The sequence below is a fragment of the Nansenia antarctica genome (genome assembly GCF_963989245.1).
Source record: "Nansenia antarctica genome assembly, chromosome: 1".
NCBI lineage: Eukaryota > Metazoa > Chordata > Actinopteri > Argentiniformes > Microstomatidae > Nansenia > Nansenia antarctica.
Window position 1 is genome coordinate 26,846,947 of NC_137674.1, and position 20,348 is coordinate 26,867,294.

General features: G+C 43.3%; 2 protein-coding genes across 2 annotated transcripts; both read left to right on the top strand.

Annotated features, from left to right (window-relative positions):
* Positions 1-75: 75 nt before the first annotated feature.
* tulp4b (TUB like protein 4b) lies at positions 76-10,685 on the top strand (the record flags this gene model as incomplete). The annotated part of the gene is made up of 15 exons (XM_080536409.1): positions 76-93; positions 736-1,005; positions 1,592-1,720; positions 1,956-2,117; positions 2,766-2,946; positions 3,065-3,172; positions 4,058-4,224; positions 4,533-4,757; positions 5,024-5,258; positions 5,359-5,503; positions 5,687-5,822; positions 6,288-6,381; positions 6,495-6,638; positions 6,734-10,128; positions 10,569-10,685. 15 exons carry the CDS (start codon positions 76-78, stop codon positions 10,683-10,685), a joined length of 5,526 nt encoding a protein of 1,841 aa, XP_080392535.1.
* Positions 10,686-12,995: 2,310 nt separating this feature from the next.
* slc18b1 (solute carrier family 18 member B1) lies at positions 12,996-18,496 on the top strand (the record flags this gene model as incomplete). The annotated part of the gene is made up of 12 exons (XM_080545521.1): positions 12,996-13,103; positions 13,719-13,814; positions 13,910-13,989; positions 14,263-14,410; positions 14,700-14,856; positions 15,399-15,535; positions 16,095-16,196; positions 16,386-16,477; positions 16,610-16,705; positions 16,828-16,902; positions 17,387-17,480; positions 18,491-18,496. The coding sequence occupies exons 1-12, from the start codon at positions 13,005-13,007 to the stop codon at positions 18,494-18,496; spliced, it is 1,182 nt and encodes a 393-aa protein (XP_080401647.1). The 5' UTR covers positions 12,996-13,004.
* Positions 18,497-20,348: the final 1,852 nt, after the last annotated feature.

Sequence of the window (20,348 nt, forward strand, 5' to 3'; positions counted from 1 at the left end):
ACTTCTCTCACTCTTCAGTGCATCATCTGAATGGAAATATGGACACCACCTTCCGAGGCCAAATTGTAACTAATGATGTCCAGGAACTATGAGGTGAGTACATTCCATCAGTTACAGTAGGCCTACATAGATGGAGTTGATTGGATTCACCTGAATGTACTTCATTATGTAAGACATTATAATAATGTATGTATGACTGACCTGACTGGATTGGATGATTTGGTACCTGTTGAAAAGACATCCTATCATTCATACAGTTATACTACTTTACTGCAAGTCCATCATGAATAACAATTGTAAAGAATTGACATTGTCCTCTGAATAATCTAGAATAAAATGTCCAAGAAAAAAAGCATGTCTTTATAGGATAGAAATACTGTCATGTAATCGAGTCTTATGAGTCTGATTGACCGTTACACCATCAAACTCGGGCGGCTGTGGCGCAGGAGGTAGAGCTGCCATCTAATGATCGCAAGGTTGGCAGATCGGCGGTTCGAGCCCTGGCTGGCCACATGTCGAAGTGTCCTTGGGCAAGACACTGAACCCCAAATTGCTCCCAGTGAGCGGGCCGGCGCCTTGCATGGTAGTTTGCCGCCATTGGTGTGTGAATGTGTGTGTGAATGGGTGAATGAGAGGCCGTTGTAAAGCGCTTTGGATAAAGGCGCTATATAAGTGCACTATATAAGTGCAGTCCAGTTAACTCAGAGTGTTCTCTCTTCATCACCTTCCCTCTAGCCTGGTCACTCTGTAGGGATGTTGGCTGCTGTGGAACATGGTCCTATCCTGTGCAGCGACTCCAACATCCTCTGCCTCTCATGGAAAGGGAGGGTTCCCAAGAGTGAGAAGGACAAGGCAGTGTGCCGGAGGCGCTACTACGAGGAGGGCTGGCTGGCTACGGGGAACGGGAGAGGAGTGGTGGGGGTGACTTTCACATCCAGTCACTGTAGGAGGGACAGGAACACCCCTCAGAGAATCAACTTCAACTTACGAGGACACAACAGTGAGGTGGGGCTTTCATTTTTTATTTCATTTCACAATGTTCCATTTTCAGAAATGTCATTTCAGAAGTGCATTGTATACATACCACACCCGTGTGCGAAATGTGTGATATAAATAGATTTCATTTAATTTGATGTAGGTTCGATTTCGATTTCAATGAATTAGGCTGTCAGTACCACACGTCACAAAAGAGTAGACTATCTTATGTCTGCATGGAATATACAGTATATGTTATGGTACATATGGGAAAACTAGGGTTAGGGTTAGGTGCTACGTCGACTTGGTACATGCTGGAATGTCTAACCCTAACCCTACCCCTACCCCTACCCCTAACCCTAACCCTAGCACCCTAGCACCTAACCCTAACCCTAGTTTTCCCACATGTACCGTATTCCCACATGTACCGTAACATAATATGTATGTATATGTAACACTGATTGGAACTCATGTAGTAACTCTACTTTTTCCTCATTCAGCTAATGCCTTTTTGGTTGAATATGAGCAATAATGTAGTATGGTATTCCAAAATGACAGCCCTAAACAGCCGCCTGTGTATGGAGTGTGATCCCAGTGTCATACTGTGCCTGTGCAGGTTGTCCTGGTGCGTTGGAATGAGCCCTTTCAGAAGCTGGCCACATGTGACATGGAGGGAGGCATATTCGTGTGGATTCAGTATGAGGGACGGTGGTCTGTAGAGTTAGTGAATGACCGTGGCGCCCAGGTAAACTGTATCATTTAACTTTAACTCACTTTATTACACACATGCATAATCATTGACCATAGAAATGCACCGGTGGTCACCATCTAAAAAATATATTTGGCATGAATTGATGGAAAGATTGTCGAAGAATAACACATGTATTTGTTGAGGAGAGGAGGAGAACATACGTGTGTATTGATGGGAAGAATGTGTATTCAGGATTAATAAAGGATGGATTCTGGGCTCTTTCCATTAGGTGAGTGATTTCACTTGGTCACATGACGGCACTCAGGCTCTCATCGCCTACAGGGATGGGTTCGTCCTGGTGGGGTCGGTTAGCGGCCAGAGACACTGGTCCTCTGAGATCAACCTAGAGAGCCAAATCACCTGTGGGATTTGGACTCCTGATGACCAGCAGGTACTATATATTTACATTTTCTTTTACATTTTTGGCATTTAGCAGACGCCTTATTCCAAAGCGACTTACAATCAATACATTTGACTAAGCAAGTGAATCATCAATCCACCAGTCGTAGCAGGAAGAATAATCCAGCTCAGGCCCGGGGCCATTGGCAGTCTCTGTGATAGAAGGGAAAATCTTCTTCTATCACCATCTTCTAAACCTAGACTTTATTTATTTATTATTATTATTATTATTATTATTATTATTATTTTTATATAGATATAGACACTGGAGAAACAGAGAAACAGTACAAGGGGGGCAATAGAAGTTTTAGGGGACACAGTAAAGGGGGAAAAGCGGGTGTCTTCAGGAGACGCAGTGCTGGGGGGCAGTAGAAGTCTCAGGAGGAGCAGTCAAGGTGTAACTATACACACTGTCTCTAGTTGTAACGACACACACATCTATATAGTAGTACATGTTTTGATATTTCGAATACATATATAGTAACACGACCTGCTTGTCACAGCTGTATTCAACATCTTGCTTTCTGTCAGAAGTGAACCCTCCCCATCCCCTGCATACTTTCTGTCAGAAGTTAACCATCCCCATCCCCTGCATACTTTCTGTCAGAAGTGAACCCTCCCCATCCCCTGCATACTGTAGGTGCTGTTTGGCACAGCGGATGGTCAGGTGATAGTGATGGATTGCCACGGCCGCATGCTAGCCCATGTCCTGCTGCATGAGTCCGATGGGATCGTAGGCATGTCATGGAACTGCCCGAGCTTCCTGGTGGAGGACAGCACCGAGAGCGACACCGACTCTGATGACAACGCCCCGCCACAAGGTACACATTGTTTTTTGGCATAATGCATGCTCTTAAAACAACATCTAACTAACCCATCTCTTTTGGTATATATTTTGGTATGTTGTAACTAATTATTGCTTGTATCTTTCCCCCAAAGTGCGTAACCTGAAGCCTCTGCTGACAGTCAGCTTCATATCTGGAGACATCAGTTTAATGAACAACTATGACGACCTCTCTCCGACCATAATCCGCTCAGGCCTCAAAGGTGATGTATTCCTTTCGCCATGGGATTTGTTTTGCCGTTGTTTGAATGTGTGATTACTTGGGAGTGGGTGCTTGCACTGTTCAGTCTAGACCCCCCCCACACAGTTATATAGTGTACTGATGATGATGATGATGCATTTTATTTGTATTGCACTTTTCATTCAAAAGAATCTCAAGAGTGCTACAGAGAGAAAAAAACAACAACCGTAAAAACATAATGAGTTAAAAACAAAACAACCTAAAAACATAATGAGTTAAAAACAAAACAACCTAAAAACATAATAAGTTCAAAACAAAACAACCTAAAAACATAATAAGTTCAAAACATAGTAAAAAAATACTATGCGCCTTTCAAAAAACCCAAGGACGCTTTACAATAAGGGAAATGGTCAGACAGACAAAACAGAAAACAAACAAGCAAAACTGAAACATTGACTAAGGGCCAAAGGCCTTGGTGAACAGGTGGGTTTTAAGGGCTAATTTGAAGGAGTCCAGGGTGGGGCGTTGCGGATCACTATGGTGAGGGAGTTCCAGAGAGTAGGTGCAGCCACGCTGAAGGCTCTGTCCCCAAAGGTCCGTAGTTTGGTGCGGGGGGTGGATAGCAGGCCCATGTCTGCGGACCGCAGGTTCCGGGAAGGGGTATGTTGGGAGAGGAGGTCAGTTAGGTACTGGGGGGCGCAGGCGTGGAGGGATTTCTAGGTGAGGAGGAGGATTTTGTAGGTAATGCGGGATTTGACCGGGAGCCAGTGGAGGTGAATGAGGGTGGGGGTGATGTGCTGCCAGGGCTTGGTGTGGGTGAGGACCCTGGCAGCTGAGTTCTGCACATACTGGAGCCTGTCCAGGGCTTTAGCACGAATGTGCCCTCACTGAGGCGTTTCTACCACAGACGTGGAGGTCCAGTGGTGTTCACAGGGGGATCTCCTGGCCGTGGCTGGCATGGAGAGACACGGCCTCCCTACTGCCTCAGCCTGTGCATCCATCATGAGGAACGCCCTTGTCAAGTTCTACAACGTCCAGGGGGAACATATCTACACGTTAGAGACGCCTGCCCAGGTCAGCTGTCCCACCTCTACCCTGAGGTGTTTTGGAACATGTATTTTCAATAGACAGTGAGTTATTAGCTCCATGTACTCTTAAAAATGGCTTTGATAACTTCCAACTTCCGACATTCTGATGAATTATTAATAACATTCACCCTGTACCCGTGATCTGAATGAATGTTGTACTCTTGTAGATCGTAGTAATCTAAAATATTAATCGAATGACTAGCTACTATAGGCATCAAACACACAGTAGTAGGAAATGAAAAATGACAGGAGAACCAAGAGGGCTTTGACTGTGGCGCTTTCTCAACCTTTCAGCGACCCATCACCACCATCTGCTGGGGTCACAGAGACTCTCGTCTGTTTCTGGCGTGTGGACCGGCGCTGTACGTGGTACGCGTGGAGCATCGGGTGGCCAGCCTGCAGCTGCTGTGCCAGCAGGGCATTGCCAGTGCCCTACGGGAGGAACGGGATGTAGGCAAACTGAACATGCCCTCCCTCCTCTGCTCCTATGTCACCACTGCCTTCATACCCACCATTAAGGTAAAAGGATATTACATTGGGAGTGGCTGCTGGGGCGGCTGTGGCGCAGGAGGTAGAGTCACCGTCTAATGATCACAAGGTTGGCAGATCAGCGGTTCGAGCCCCGGCTGGCCACATGTCGAAGTGTCCTTGGGCAAGACACTGAACCCCAAATTGCTCCCAGTGAGTGGGCCGGTGCCTTGCATGGTAGCTAGCCGCCATTGGTGTGTGAGCCGCTCCTATTAAAAGTTTAATGCTTTTTAAACTTTTTTCCTCCTTCTCTCCAGCCGCCCATTCCTGACCCCAACAACATCCGGGACTTTGTGAGCTACCCCACGGCGGGGAACGAGAGGCTCCATTGCACCATGAAGCGGGTGGAGGACAACCCGGAGGCGGGCGGCCCCTGCTACACCCTCTACCTGGAGCACCTGGGAGGACTGGTGCCTATCCTCAAAGGCCGCCGCATCAGCAAGCTACGGCCAGAGTTTGTCATCATGGACCCGAAAACAGACAGCAAAGCAGGTGGGGTTTTAGTGTAGAACACTGGTAGTATGCAGCTCAAAATAGACACGAGGCCACAATGTTGTTCAGAAGTGAATTGAAACAAATGTTTTTGTTTCAGATGAGGTGTGTGTAAATGCCATGATCTCCTACATGACTGATAGCTGTAACTGCTCTGACTCCAGTGACATTGAGTTGAGTGATGAGTGGGTTGGGAAGAAGTCGCCAAAGCTGTCCAGGGGAAACAGGTCACCTAAGCTTTCCAGGTAGCCTATTATGTTTAAATTGCCTGGAAGACAGAAGAAAGAAGAAAATAATCTCTATATTGTATAAAACTAATGATTATACAGTACTTATAGTTTAAAACAAATGTCATGATGTCTTCAATTCAGGCATGATACATTTGATACAGTGTTTCTTCATAGTAATGAATTTCATAATTTTTGCAGAATGAACATAGAATCTAGAAAATCTCCCAAACCTACTCAGGAAACACCGCGATCACCAAGGTTACCAACAAAGAAGCCTCAAATTCGATCCCCGAGTCTGACACGCAGAGAGTTTTCCATGGATGGAATCACAGAGGTATTGTCTGAATGTGTTGTCGTACACATGTGTGTCAGGGTTCCTACAAGTTTCAATAAGTCAAATTCAAGACCTTTTTAGACCTTTTTTAGACCTCTTTGAATATAATTTTAGACCTATCGCGACACCATATGATAGCTTTTTGGCATCCTCGAGGTGATGAAATTAGGGATTCCACTGCCATACAGACAAAAAAGGAAGCGATTTGGCATTTTTTGGGTTCCAGCTTGATTAATTTCTGCGTAAATAGATGGTCGGACTGATTTCCTTGCAGGATCTCATTTTTAAGACCTAGCACCTCATTTTTAGACTGAATAACTGACATTTAGGACCTTTTTAGGCCTTGAAATTTGGTTTGCTACATTTTAGCCTTTAAGGCTTTTTAAGACCAGCGCGGGAACCCTGGTGTGTTGTTGTGTTTGTGACTCAATTCTCATCTGACTTCATATATGCTTTGTTTCACAGCATAACTACCTTGCTCAGGTCACTTCCAACATTTGGGGGACGAAGTTCAAGATTGTTGGCCTTGCTTCTTTCTTGCCTGCCAACCTTGGTGCAGGTAACATGACTAACATTTAAAAGGAAAAGAAATGAACAAATATCAAATTGGTAACATTAAACATTAGGTTGCCCCTATACCTGTGTATTGACGCAGAATTGTATCTGTTTCAGTTATCTATAAGACCAGCTTGCTTCATCTGCAACCGAGGCAGATGACAATTTACCTCCCAGAGGTGCGAAAGATTTCACTTGACTTCATGAGCCTGCCTGTCTTCAACCCTAACGTCTTCAGTGAGGATGAGGATGATTTACCAGGTGGGAATGAAGTGAAAAATGAAATCTATTTAATGTGTTTAGTTGAAATTCCTGATATGACATTAACTGGAAGGTAATTTTGAGTTGTCTTTCAGTGATGGGAACCTCTGGAGTGACTGGTGACAACCCTACCTGCACGGTCAACATCCCCATAGCCCCTATCCATAGCCCAGCCCAAGCGATGTCGCCTACTCAGAGCATTGGGCTGGTCCAATCCCTGCTGGCCAACCAGAACATTCAGCTGGATGTCTTGACCAATCCTACTGCTACTGCGGCTGCAGCAGCTGCCGCGGCAGCCGCCGCTGTCCCGGTCCCCGACCGCGGTCAGGATGCTGTTGCAGCACAGTACTCTGTGCCAACACGGTACTCTAACCCAGGACAGGTGATCTTCAATGGGCTAGAGATGGGTCAACTCCTGGCTGGGACTCTGCCTCCACCCCCGCCCCCACATCACCTTCCACCACAACCTCATCAACAACGTCTGCAGTCACAGAGAGAACCACAGACCCACCAACAGCAGTCTAAACAACCACAGCAAATACAGACACAACAACAACAGCAACACCACCACCACCAACAACAACAACACCACCATCACCACCACCACCACCAACAACAACAACAACAACAACAGCTACAGCAACAGCAACAACAACAACAGCTACAGCAACAACAACAACAACAACAACAACAACACCTACAACAACAACAACAACAACAACAACAGCAGCAGCAGCAGCAACAACAGCAGCAGCACCAACAACAACACCAGAAGGTTCACCAACACCAACAACTGCAACAACACCAGATTCAGCAGCAACAGCAAATCCATCAGCAACACCAACAAATGCAACTGCAACACGAACAGATCCACCAACAGCAGCAGCAGATGCAGCAGCAACAGCAGCAGATCCGACAACAGATCCAGGAGATGAGGCAGCAGCAGCAGCAACTGCAACAGCAACATCAGCAAATACAGCAACAACATCAACAGATGCAGAGGCAGCATCAACAGATGCAACAGCAGTTTAAGATGCAAATCACACTGCCCCCTCCGCCCTCTGGCTATCCCACCATCACTTTGCAACAGCTCCATGTACTGCCACAGATTCCCCACCCTACCACAGAGCCCGGACTAGACAGGGGAGGAGAGCAGGGACACCCTCATACTATGAAGCCACAACTACCCAGGTCTTTACCGCCGTCCTTCATGGAGGCAGATATATCTCTGGAGATCCAGATGAGGAAGGTCAATCCTCCGCCCCCCTACCCAGGCACCGTGGTTTCCGTTGCCACGGCCGCCACCTCCACTGCTCCCCAGGGCCTCATCACCGACTGTGACAACCCCAACGTGCTGGCAGCAGACCACTGTCTAAAGAAGGACGAGTTCTCCCTCCACCCTGTGGGTCTTCAGTATCCCACACCGATGGGATACGAGAGGATCACCACCTTCGACAGCCGTGGGAATGTCGAGGAGGTGTGTCGCCCACGTAGGAGACTCATACGTAACCAGAACGCATACGCTGTTCAAGGCATGGGGGGTTCGGCCACACTTAAAGTGACGTCATCGGAGAAGAAAAACATGCAGCTTCCTTATAGCTCGGCAACTCTAAGCCGCCTCTCGGTTCCCCGATACTCTATCCCTAGCGGAGACCCGCCTCCTTACCCAGATCCAGCCAATCAGGTCAACGCTACTACACTTGCTCCTCCGCAACGAATCGACAGTAGTCTGATTCATGCTACTTTGAGACGTGGTGATCGCAGAGATGTGACTCTGAGGGTGCCGCAGATAGTCGACGCCTCACGAACCCTACCCACCAAGTCGAAAATCAATAGTGCCATGGCTCACGCTTACCAGCAGAGGGTGCCATCCGCTTTGTATACGTGCACACAGTGTAGCAGTCAGAGCAGCAGCACCAGTGTCAGTGTTAGCGGCGGCGGGAGCAGCAGCAGTGGGATCGCAGGTGGCACTGTTGTACGGCAAGATTTCCCACCAGGGAAAGGTTCACATCACAGCACCATAATCGTGCACTCCAATAGCGCTTCACCTCTAGCCTCACAGTCATCTTACAATCTGTTGAGTCCCGTCGATAACAGCAGGGACAGGACAGTATACGTGAACTCTGCCTTTACTGAAGACGAAACCCTGAATCAGCAGCAGCAGTGTCATCTAGAGAAATCTGTGCGTCACTTAACCCTTGGGGAAGTTAATTTGACACTTAAACGTCCCCCACCTTACCAGTGGGATCCCTCCACTGCAGAAGAGTTCTGGATATCCCAAGAGCAGACCCTCTTGGCTCCTCCCCCACCAGGAGCACACAAACCCACGCCCCCCCTCATCTTTAGCCAAGCTCAGCACTTAGACGTGACACGGCTGCCTTTCATGCTCACGACAAAACCTCCTAGCAGTCCTAGTGCTGTATCGTTTCCGTCAGGCTACCAGATCTCCTTGTCACCCTTTCCTCCAGGTGTCGGTCCCAGTGGACCCCCACCTCAGTCCTTGCAGAGCCCCCCCCCACCACCAAATGAGGTGGTTTCCTCAGTCCCCTATACTCAGCAGGATCCCAGTCTGGTCCTGCCACCAGGCTACCCACCCAATGTGACCAACTTGACCTGCTGCCCTCTCCCCCCAATGTACCCAGGGGCCAGCTCCTGCGCTGGGCTCCAGCTGCATGCTGTTAGCTTACACCCCTGGAACCCCTACCCTTGTCCACCCGTACAGGACCCCACCCATACAGGCACCCTCTCAAATAAGTCTCATCAGGTGTTAGAGAAACCAATCCTCTCCCCACCTCCGGCTGCCCCACCCCCGCCTCCCCCTCTCCCCCCTCCCCCTCCTCCGTCCGAGCTGCCGCCGAACATTAAAAATGCTCCAGAGGAACTGGCGGAGTCTGCTAGCAGCGGTTTCCCCGAGCCTTCTCCCCTAAACGAAAGCCCCGTTCCGCAGGGGTCAGACAGGTTTGGCAAGAAGAGTCGTAAAAGGCTGGACAGCAGAGCTGAGGAGGCCAGCATGACCACCGTCTCGGAGGGCAAATCCAAAAAGGAGGGTCGCGCCCTCTCCGACTTCAACTCTCTCATCTCTAGCCCGAGACTCGGCGGCAGAGAGAAGAAGAAACCCAAAGGGCAGAGAGAGCAGCCTAATAACAAAACCAAGAAGCAGAACAGGACCACCAATGAGTTCCAGGACAGTTCAGAGAGCGAGCCGGAGCTCTTCATCAGCGGCGACGAATTGATGAACCAGAGCCAGAGCAGCAAGAAGGGCTGGAAGAGCAAACGCAACCAGCGAATGGCTAACGAGCTGGAGGAGATCAAGTGCCGTAAGGCCAATGAGAGAGAGGACCGTGGCCTGGGCAGTCAGGGATTCGTCTACGTCATGGCTAATAAGCAGCCATTGTGGAACGAGGCCACACAGGTGTACCAGCTTGACTTTGGAGGACGAGTGACTCAGGAGTCTGCCAAGAACTTTCAGATCGAGTTGGATGGCAGACAAGTATGATTTTCCTTCCATTACTTATATACATAAACCTTGATAAAAAAAACAACCACTTACCCCACATGCCCGTTATAATGTCAAATGATTTACAGTAGTATTATTGTTGCCAAACATTTGGGCAGAACATTGTGAGCTTAGAATTATAAGGTTCTATCTCCGTTTAGGGTAGTTCAGAGATATTGAGCGTCAGTTTTTCCATTCCATTATGTTTTGTGAGATGGAACCTTTGTATTTGATTAATTACTAACTAAACATTTTCAACATTTTAAAAATAACACCACACAGGCATTAATAAACACCTAATGGATCGGATTACGTAAAAAACTAAATTTTTTGCAAATATTTAGATAGAACTAATAATAATTCTAACGTCACGACATGTTATAGCTTTTGCCTTTATTTGTTTCCCTAATTCCTTTCACTTCATCTTTCGCTAGGTGATGCAGTTTGGCAGGATAGACGGGAATGCCTACATCCTGGATTTCCAGTATCCTTTTTCAGCAGTCCAGGCGTTCGCTGTTGCCTTAGCCAACGTCACTCAAAGGCTTAAATAGGAGATTAAATTAATGAAGACAGGTTTTTATTTTATTTTATGATTGTTATTTATTTTTGTCTGATTAAATTCTTTATTGTGTCATTAAATGTAATGTAATGTAAATTATTATGAGAGAATGGTTATATTGGGGCCTGTACCAGGGCCTGTAGTGCAAGGACCAGAGAGGTCATTTATTTTGGTTGTTTGGTTATTTTGGGGTTTAAATATGCAAGCTGTTCTTGCTTACATATACAGTATGTACACACAATTTAAAAATTATCCTGTGTAAACATGCAATGTTATTTAAGACTTATCAAAGAAAATTGTCAAAAGAAAAATAAGAAGTGTTTGATCATAGTCAATACTTTGTTTTGAATGTATTACAATCTGAACATTATTTATTATGTTGCTGTTTATATTCTAAGTCACAGTTATTCATTCACCGTTGAATGTATTTTGGGGGATAAGTGTCAACTAGATACTTGATTATGAAGGCCTGTCATTACATAGGAAGTGAGTACATATTTTTTTTAAAAAGGAGGTACAGTCTTGTTTCTTCATGGATGTAATGCACTTGTTTGCGTCACAAGCCTTTCACAAGCCTAATTGTTTATATCAATTTGATTTCAAATGTGTTTAATTCTGTTACTAACGTTAAAATGTTTGATATGAAAGATGAGACCATATTTATTGAAGGATGACTTTTACTTCTATGAAGTGATCCCATAGGAATATCCTGCATTTCCTTATGTCACTGTAGTAGTCATCATTTACGATTGCCATCATATCAATGTCTATCTGATCATACTGTAAGACCACATACTATATACTGTATATGGTAACATTGTGACACATTCAAGTAGAATGTTTATTAATATTGAATCTAACGTCTAAAGTCTGTCATCTCGTTTGAAAGCCCCCCCGTGTAAAATACATTTTAAAAGTCAATTTTCAGAAATGAAAGCATGTGTAAATTAAAACATTACCAAATGCATGGATCAAGTATCTGGGAAAGAGTTCATACATCCTACTGCCAGATGTCAACTCATGAGAAATTTAGCAACAAACACACAAAAAAAATTCGAAGCTAACCTCTCAATTAATCTAATTTCAGCAGTAAACTTGGTTGGCTGTGTTTTTGTCACTTGATGTTTCCTATGCAGCTACTGTACTTGAAAATTGCATTTGAATGTGAAGTGCTTGGCCTTTTTGGAGTTGCTGCTGCTTTTTGATAGATAGAGCTTGTCTGCATTATTGCTAACGATGTGTCAGTATGGTATTGAAGTTGTCATTATATCAGGTAACAACATTACAACACAGGTGTCGAACTAATGTAATGTGTTACCTGATATATCAGAGTATAATTGGATTTGATTGATATATTATTGATTAATTTGTGAACAAGTTCAGTAATGCAGTAACATTATTTGTCTGGTGCTGTTACAGGTTTATTTCAAAACGTTTCTAGACTATATAGGATGAGTTATGTAATTCAGTTCAATTTTCGCAACTCTCAGAATTGGTACATTATAATGCAAAAAAGATATACTGTGATGGATGCTTACTATTAATACGGACAAGTGGGGTCTTTGTAAGCCAGCATCACTGCCTATGGAATATTTTGTTGCCTATAGTCGTTTTTGGTTTTATATCAAATACAATTATATTGTCCATACAAGCTGCTGGTATCCAAAAACCTAATAAAATGTGTAACATTGAAAATACTTTGTCTAGTTTCAAATTAACTCATAAATGTTTTTTCGAATCTTTCAATCGCATGGGCGGGATATTGAACGTCACCAAACCCCATTACCGAACAACTTATATAAGTTATATAAAGGCACTAGGACATATCCTTTCACTTACAGTGTTTTACAGACGGAATAACCTGACAGACGCTGTTCTCGACATGATCTGTGAACTAAGCGGCCACTTAGAATTCAAACAACAAGGTTTCACTTCTCCCTGGTCTCGTTGCTATGTGGGTGAACAGTATAGCCTACTTTCCTATTCTTCCGGATCTTCTGTTTTGTAATTTGTGGTTTAGTAACCGGAACGAAAGTCAAAGTCATCTATGGGGAATGACAACATGGATCCAAATGAAGTTTCGCAAACAGGTTGGTGACATTATTATACTGTAGGCTACTTATTGCAGCACGTTTTGGTCAGTATCAGCAATCGCCTATTGTTTGAGTAGCTTTGTGTTTCTAATAAGGTCAGCCCAAATGCAACACTAATTGTGACTGCGACACTTTTTACTAATAATGTATGCTCTTGCATGCATGCAGATGGCAGCACCCCGGAGGAACCAACAAACACACACATCTCATCTCCTGGGATGTCCCGGCAGCAGATCCTCACTCTCATATCAATGGCAGCTGTCAATTTCAGTTCAATGATCTGCTATTCCGTATTAGGACCATTTTTCCCGAATGAGGTAATTTTCAAGATCATCAATTTAATTTAGTAATATCTGAGCTGGCTATTATTATTATTTTTAAATGGGTCCAAACAGCAATTCGAAATTTAATGGTTTATTTATTTGTATCAATAAAATAGTTGTGCATTTTTGCAAGGGATGTTATAGCAGACAGGACATAATGGTCTTGTGTGTCATGTGCTTGACATGAGAAAATATGCCCTAAGGGTTCCCCCCCCCCCCCAACCCATCAAGCCTGGTCAGATGACTGGATGCCCAAAGGGCAATGCATTAAGAGTGACCCCCACCAGAGAGTAATTATACTGATACTTATTTGACCATGACAACACAGTAACTGTGAATCTAATCTAATTTAATCTAATAACTGCCACTCCTTGATAGTAATGTATTGCTCATGGTCAATGATGTCAGCCTACAGCAATGTACACAGTGATAGCAATAACTTCAACCTTAGTAAGGTTCAGCCTGTGGAAGTATAGTAAGCCGTCCTAAGATGTAACACTTTGAGTTTTGAACGTGGTTGACTTAAGCTGATTTCAGCTGACCAACTTTTTTAATGGAATCTATTAATAGAAACAGTTGCTAACAGTTTTACCCATTGATTCAATACAGGCATTGAAAAAAGGAGCCAGTCAGACCATCATCGGCCTTATATTTGGGTGCTATGCTCTGTGCAATTTGATAGGCTCGTTAATAATGGGAAAATATGTAAGTACCTTTAATTACATTTAGTCATTGCACTCCAGTACTACTTCACTTACAACTTGTTTTGTCACACACACATGCCTTCCCTGTCCTTTCAGATGATCCAGATTGGGCCAAAGTTCATGCTTATTGCAGGATTATTTGTGTCGTCATGGTGCACCATTCTTTTCGGGCAAGTGTGGTCGTCCTCTGTTAAGATACCATCTGATTAGTGATGTCATCATCAAAGCAATCCTGTTAACCTTTAACACATCAGAGACTGGATTAGTCAGCCGCTCATAAAATAACCTTTCTAACTACTTACGAACTGTCATTCTCTTATCAATTATGTTTGTTTTCTCATGGCACAAAATAGTATCATGTTTGTGTAAGAATTGTTTACAATTTAGAATAAAAGAAATAAATAATTCTTCTAATTTTCTTTCTTTCTTCTTCTCTTCTTGTTTTGCAGCTTACTGGACAGAGTTCCTGACGGAGTTACTTTTATTACTCTCTGTTTTATCATACGGTCTGTAGATGCTGTTGGCTTTGCTGCTGCAATTACTTCTTCTTTTGCCGTCTCTGCGAAAGTATTCCCAAACAATATAGCAACTGTTCTGGTAAGTTTAGTCAATCTTGTGTAACAATTTCAGTGGTATGTTGCAGTGTCATTAGAACCATGCCCAAACAAAAAAACAGCTTATGGTCTAAGTTGTTGAATATGTTGGTTTCCCACAAGTAGTGCCCTTCATTGTTGCACTCTCCAAGGCAACAACCATGGTGATTACCGGTAGCTTCTCTATTTTGGTCATGGGGTTAGGGTCATTAGGATGGCATGGTTGTTGACATGTTGAGTCTTGTTCTGTGGGTAACAACAGGTCAAACTGTGTGTTGTTTTTGTCTTTTCAGGGGTTTTTGGAGATGTTTACTGGACTAGGTCTTATACTGGGACCGCCATTGGGTGGATGGCTGTATCAGTCGTTTGGATATGAAGTCCCTTTCATGGTTCTGGGGTGCTTCCTTCTTCTGATGGTCCCGTTCATCATTAAGGTCTTACCCAACATTAGTAAGAGATTGATTTAGGACAATGTCAATATTTCATTGTCACAAAGTTGCTCTTACTCCTATGTACAGGGTTCCCGCGCTGGTCTTAAAAAGCCTTAAAGTCTAAAATCCAGCAATCCGATTTATAAGGCCTAAAAAGGTCTTACATTTCAGCTATTAGGTAAAAAAAAATAGGTGCTAGGTCTTAAAAATGAGCTTAGCTTGTCCTGCAAGGAAATCAGTCCGACCACATCTATTTACGCTGCAGTTAATCAAGCTGGAACCAATATTTATTTTATATTAATTATCCTTCAGACTTTTTTGTCTGTATGGCAGTGAAATCCCTAATTTGTGTCGTGAATAGGTCAAAAGAGGTCTAAAAAAGGTCTAAAAGGGTCTTTAATTTGACTTGTTGAAACTTGTAGGAACCTTATATGTAGTAGCACTGTATTTATTGCTGTAAAAATAACTGAATGAGTTATCAGAGCAACTTAACCAGATGTTACACAAGCAATTGAGTAGCTGCTGATATCTTTGTGTTCCTGTGCGTGCTTCACCGTTCAGCCGCCGAGCCCTCCAAGGATTCATTCTTTCGGCTCTTCACTCGTCTGAAAATCGTCCTGATCAGCTTTGTGATATTCACTCTGAGCTCAGGACTGGGCTTCCTGGATGCAACCTTGTCCATACATGCTATTGATAAGGTAAAGAACTGTAATGCATCGTATTTGTAATATATCTCTCACATTTTAATATGTGACTTATGTACACTGTTTGAACAAAGGTTTCAAAAGTGTTCTTTATTTGTCCCTGTAGAGGGGAACGCTTTGATAACCTTTTTGTCCTCCATGTAGAACCCTCTGTAGAAAGTATTCATCATGGAACCCAAAAGGTTTCAACATGGTAACTGGAGTGCACTTATATAGCGCCTTTATCCAAAGCGCTTTACAATGGCCTCTCATTCACCCATTTACACACACATTCACACACCAATGGCGGCAAGCTACCATGCAAGGCGCCAGCCCGCTCATTGGGAGCAATTTCGGGTTCAGTGTCTTGCCCAAGGACACTTCACTTCGACATGTGGCCAGCCGGGGCTCGAACCGCCGATCTGCCAACCTTGCGATCATTAGACGGCGGCTCTACCTCCTGCGCCACAGCCGCCAAAAGAGTTCGGATCCCTGCAGGGACGACACATTAAGAACCCTTTTTTGTAGTGCAGGACAGATTTCAATGCCTTCATAATGTGTCCTTTTCTTCCAGTTCGGCCTCTCCCCAGGTTACGTGGGTCTTCTCATGCTGGGTTTGTCACTATCCTACTGTCTGGCATCACCTGTCTTCGGCTTTGTCAGTGACAAGATCCCCGTGAGTAAAACCAACGACACACAACCCATCCCAATGATGTCACCTGTAGAGGCAATTGAATTAAAAATGCAGTTGTACAACATGGTGTTAATCGGTATGTAGTTTTGAAAGAAGCTCGATACTAGGATTTCAATAGCCTGTTTTTGTAACATACTGTAAGCACTGTAAGCCTGATTGTCCTTGTCACAGTCCTTCAGGAGTTGGTTCATGGTGATGGGAAGCTTTACTACAGCACTGAGCTTCTGTTTCCTGGGCCCTATCCCCGTCCTCCACATCCAGAGGTGAGGGTGTTGTGTGTACTCGTTACCTCAGGATGATATACTGCATTGTTCTTTCATTTATTGGTCGAGAATTAATCTCAGTGCCAGTGTTTCATGTTCTCTGTCATCAGGATAATGTTTGTGTCTCTGCAGTCAGCTGTGGCTGTTGGTCTTCATGCTGGGTGTCATTGGAGTTTCACTAGGCATGACTGCCATCCCTACGTTCCCAGAAATCCTCAACTGTGCACAGTGAGTTCCCATGCGTATCTTTGTGGTCCAGTCTAACTTTAATACACAGGTATCATCATGTTTATGTGTTGGTGTGTACTGTAATGCAGAAGACACAATAATATGCCCTTTTCTAATGGCAGTGAAAATGGATTTGACGAGGGATTAAGTACTCTTGGGTTGGTGTCTGGATTGTTTGGTGCAGTTTGGTCCTCGGGGTATGTCCTCTCTGATATTCATTATTCCAGCACACATGTTATAAGTAGACACACACCTTTTAACACTACAACAGCCGTGCCTATTTTACCTACTAGTAGAGCCGCCTTGGGGGTCAAATAGACCCCCTTTTTAGAATGTAAATCTGCTATTTACACACAGAGATCACTAGAGGGCGCTTCTTTTTTTTTTCGCCTGCCTCCGACACAGAAAAACTGCACAGCTTTATACTGTCTTATCTTGAAGTGATTTTGAAAATGTAAGGATACTGGGTGGTAGAACGCACATATCTAGGAAAAGTCATGAAAGGAGGGTCCTGAAATATGATCGAGCGCAAAGATAGAAAATTGTTTTACTCACAGGGGTCACCGTCTAGTGTTAACCTACATGTATATGATTCGTTTCATCATATGTAAAACCAGTTAAGTCTCTCAGGGTCTGAGTTTAGAGATTGGAATCTTAAACAAGATTGTGTTTGATCTATAGGATGTTTTGTGGTCCAACACTCGGTGGCATCATGACTGAACATCTGAACTTTGAGTGGGCTGCAGCTGCTCAAGGAGGCCTGGCGTTTCTGGCTGTAAGTAGGACCTCTCCATATTCAAACTCTCCAACTTCAATTAAGCAAGTGATATTGCTTTTATACAACAGTTCTACAGCGCAATTTATTAGTTAACAGTAATAAGCGACAACAGATTATGATTTGTTTGTTTATTTAATCATTTATTTTGGCTCTGTCAACAAAAAATTGTTCCGCAACTGGACTGTTGCCTAGTAACCTGAACACAAACATCTGTAGGCTAGCTACTTTGTATTAACGGTCATTTCGGAGTGATACATAGTTAAAAGTCCCAGTGCTGTTATACTGTATATCGGCACTCATGGAATGCCTCTTGTCCAATCAAATGACTTGGTCGGAACTAACTGTTGTATAATGTTGGTTGAACAATGACTCAGACTGTGTAACTCACATTTTCCAGTTTACTGTACGGCCATTAAGACAGTACTGGTGGTCATACACTTAAGTTAAGTTAAGTAATGTTACGATTTTGCAAGGACCTCTTCAAAAACTTGACTTGACATGATGCGGATGGTCACTACAGAGTATCATATTTTCTATTATCATAGGCAGAAGGTCAATTATACACTTTTTATAGAGACACTTCTTGTCAGCGGTCATAAAGTAAAATTTCCTGGCCTTTTAACATGACCTTCTTGCTATATGAGAATACATGGTGTTTGAGCTATCAGGAAATAATAGGATTAGTGTACTGACGACATGTGACTGGAGGATGGACACACTGCTCCGCAGGGCTCAGCGCTCTACAGCTGTGGAACAGAGAGACGAGTCAAGAAAGCTGCTAAAGCACTACTACCCTGATCACGCGAGATTTCTGGCTTGGGGGACGAGACTCTAGACTGTCGTAGGACAGATCTTTATGTATGTGGTGTGCTGTATTGGGAATATCGGAGCACACTACACACAATACGATCAAAACTGTTCAATCCATGATTTTGTATCTCCATGTGTGGGGTCTCTCTCAGATAAAAAATCTGTTAAGATTTAGAAAATCTTTATGTGTGTACCAGGCTTAAGAGAGAGGAGAAGTTGTTTTGAGAAGCCAGTATGCACTTCAACACCAATGGTCATCCTCTCCTCAGGCCTCCCTTCTTGGTGCATATTATCTCTGTCGAGGAATCCAACAGAAAAGGTAATAATTCTCCCCCCCGATGTAGTAACTACGGAGCCCCCCTGGGGTCACATGGTAGAAAAAATATATTTGATGTGTGAATCCGTTCCCTCTGTTTAGTAATTCGTTACTAGGGCCTAACCCTAACCCTAATGAATTACTAAACCGAGGGAACGAATTACTAAACCGAGGGAACGGATTACTAAACCGAGAGAACGGATTCACACATCAAATAAAAATGATTCTACCATGTGACCCCAGGGGGGCTCCGTAAGTAACAGTCAAGTGTGATCCAAACCCTATCATGAACCAACAGTATGGCTATTCTCCCGCTGTCATTCATTGGCTGACTACACTGCTCAAATGTACTGGATAACCATTTGCATCACTATACGATTTTATTACAGCAACACATGCTTTTTGGTTTTGTTGCGGTGCTTAAACATGGATCTTAAGTTGAGTTTGAGCGCAGTAACAGTATGCTTAATGCTAAATTATAATGGTTTAACAAGCAGCAAGAAAAATCTGTCCATTTGACTGAAATTGCTGTGATGTTTGGATCCAAGGGCTTCCCTGGAGAACACCACAGATGAAAGGACGATGCTTCTGGGATGAACTACCATCCTATCAACATGCAAGGAAAAGTGAGCTACTGTATATAGTAGTGTGATTTTAGAAGCTAGTGAATGGTCTGTTAATGTGTGTGTGTGTGTGTGTACAGATGTACAAAATGTGCAAAGTAACTTTTGTTCTCTTTTGATCCCCTGATGAACATTCCTTCCTGGGTGCAGTAGTATGGGTTGAGCTGTTTTCAGAGAGGTGGGTGTTCTGTACCTTGGTGAATTGCTTATCATGTGAATGGCGTCATGCCAGCGTGTCCTTGAGCTGCTGCTGTCCTTCATGGCTATAGGCCCTTTTTTGAGACCTATTCCCACTCTATTCTTTTGAATTGACCCACCATATTCTATTGGTGTAATCTACAAGGAAATTAAAGATTTTACTGATCTATTGATTCAGAACAGAGGGAGTCGTAAGGATGGCTTGAATTCTCTCTTTATACAAATGTATATACTGTACTTAAATAACAAAAAACACCAATATTAACATATTTGTGAATTCACTAATAATAAACACCTTTCTAAAATGTATTGACTAAAAATATGACTAGAAAAAATAGAATTACTGAAATACAAGGACCCGGAAAACATACATGGCAACTAAAAATAACTGTTTACACTTTCTAGTTAATTTACAGAGTGCTGAAAAATGACACAAACTTTCTTCATTTCTTGAAGGCTATGAAAATATAATTTTTGTGTTATGGATAGTTGTTTCCTTTACAAATATGATTAATAAAAACATTCAAATAACGTTTACTCCAATAACTAAGACATGATAAATACTTGCCTAATAGTCAATCTCAAGGACTTTGTGATACTTCAGTAAAGCACATTCTCTTACAAATAATTCTTAAAATAATCTAAAATTAATTATTAATACACAGATATGAAGATATTCTGTATACTGTTAAATGAATATATAAAAACAAACACGTTTTTAGTAACATTTAACCTGGACATCATCTGAAAACAAACAATACATTTAAAGTATAATATAGGAAGGTCTGCCTTCCATACAAAAAACAACCTTTTTATTTTGTCAAAACAACATGGAGCATGAAAGTAGTCTTGGTGCAAACAGAGTGATGTCATCAATGTTCATGGTTCTAGGCGTCAGGCTGGAAGGCGAAGTTAGAC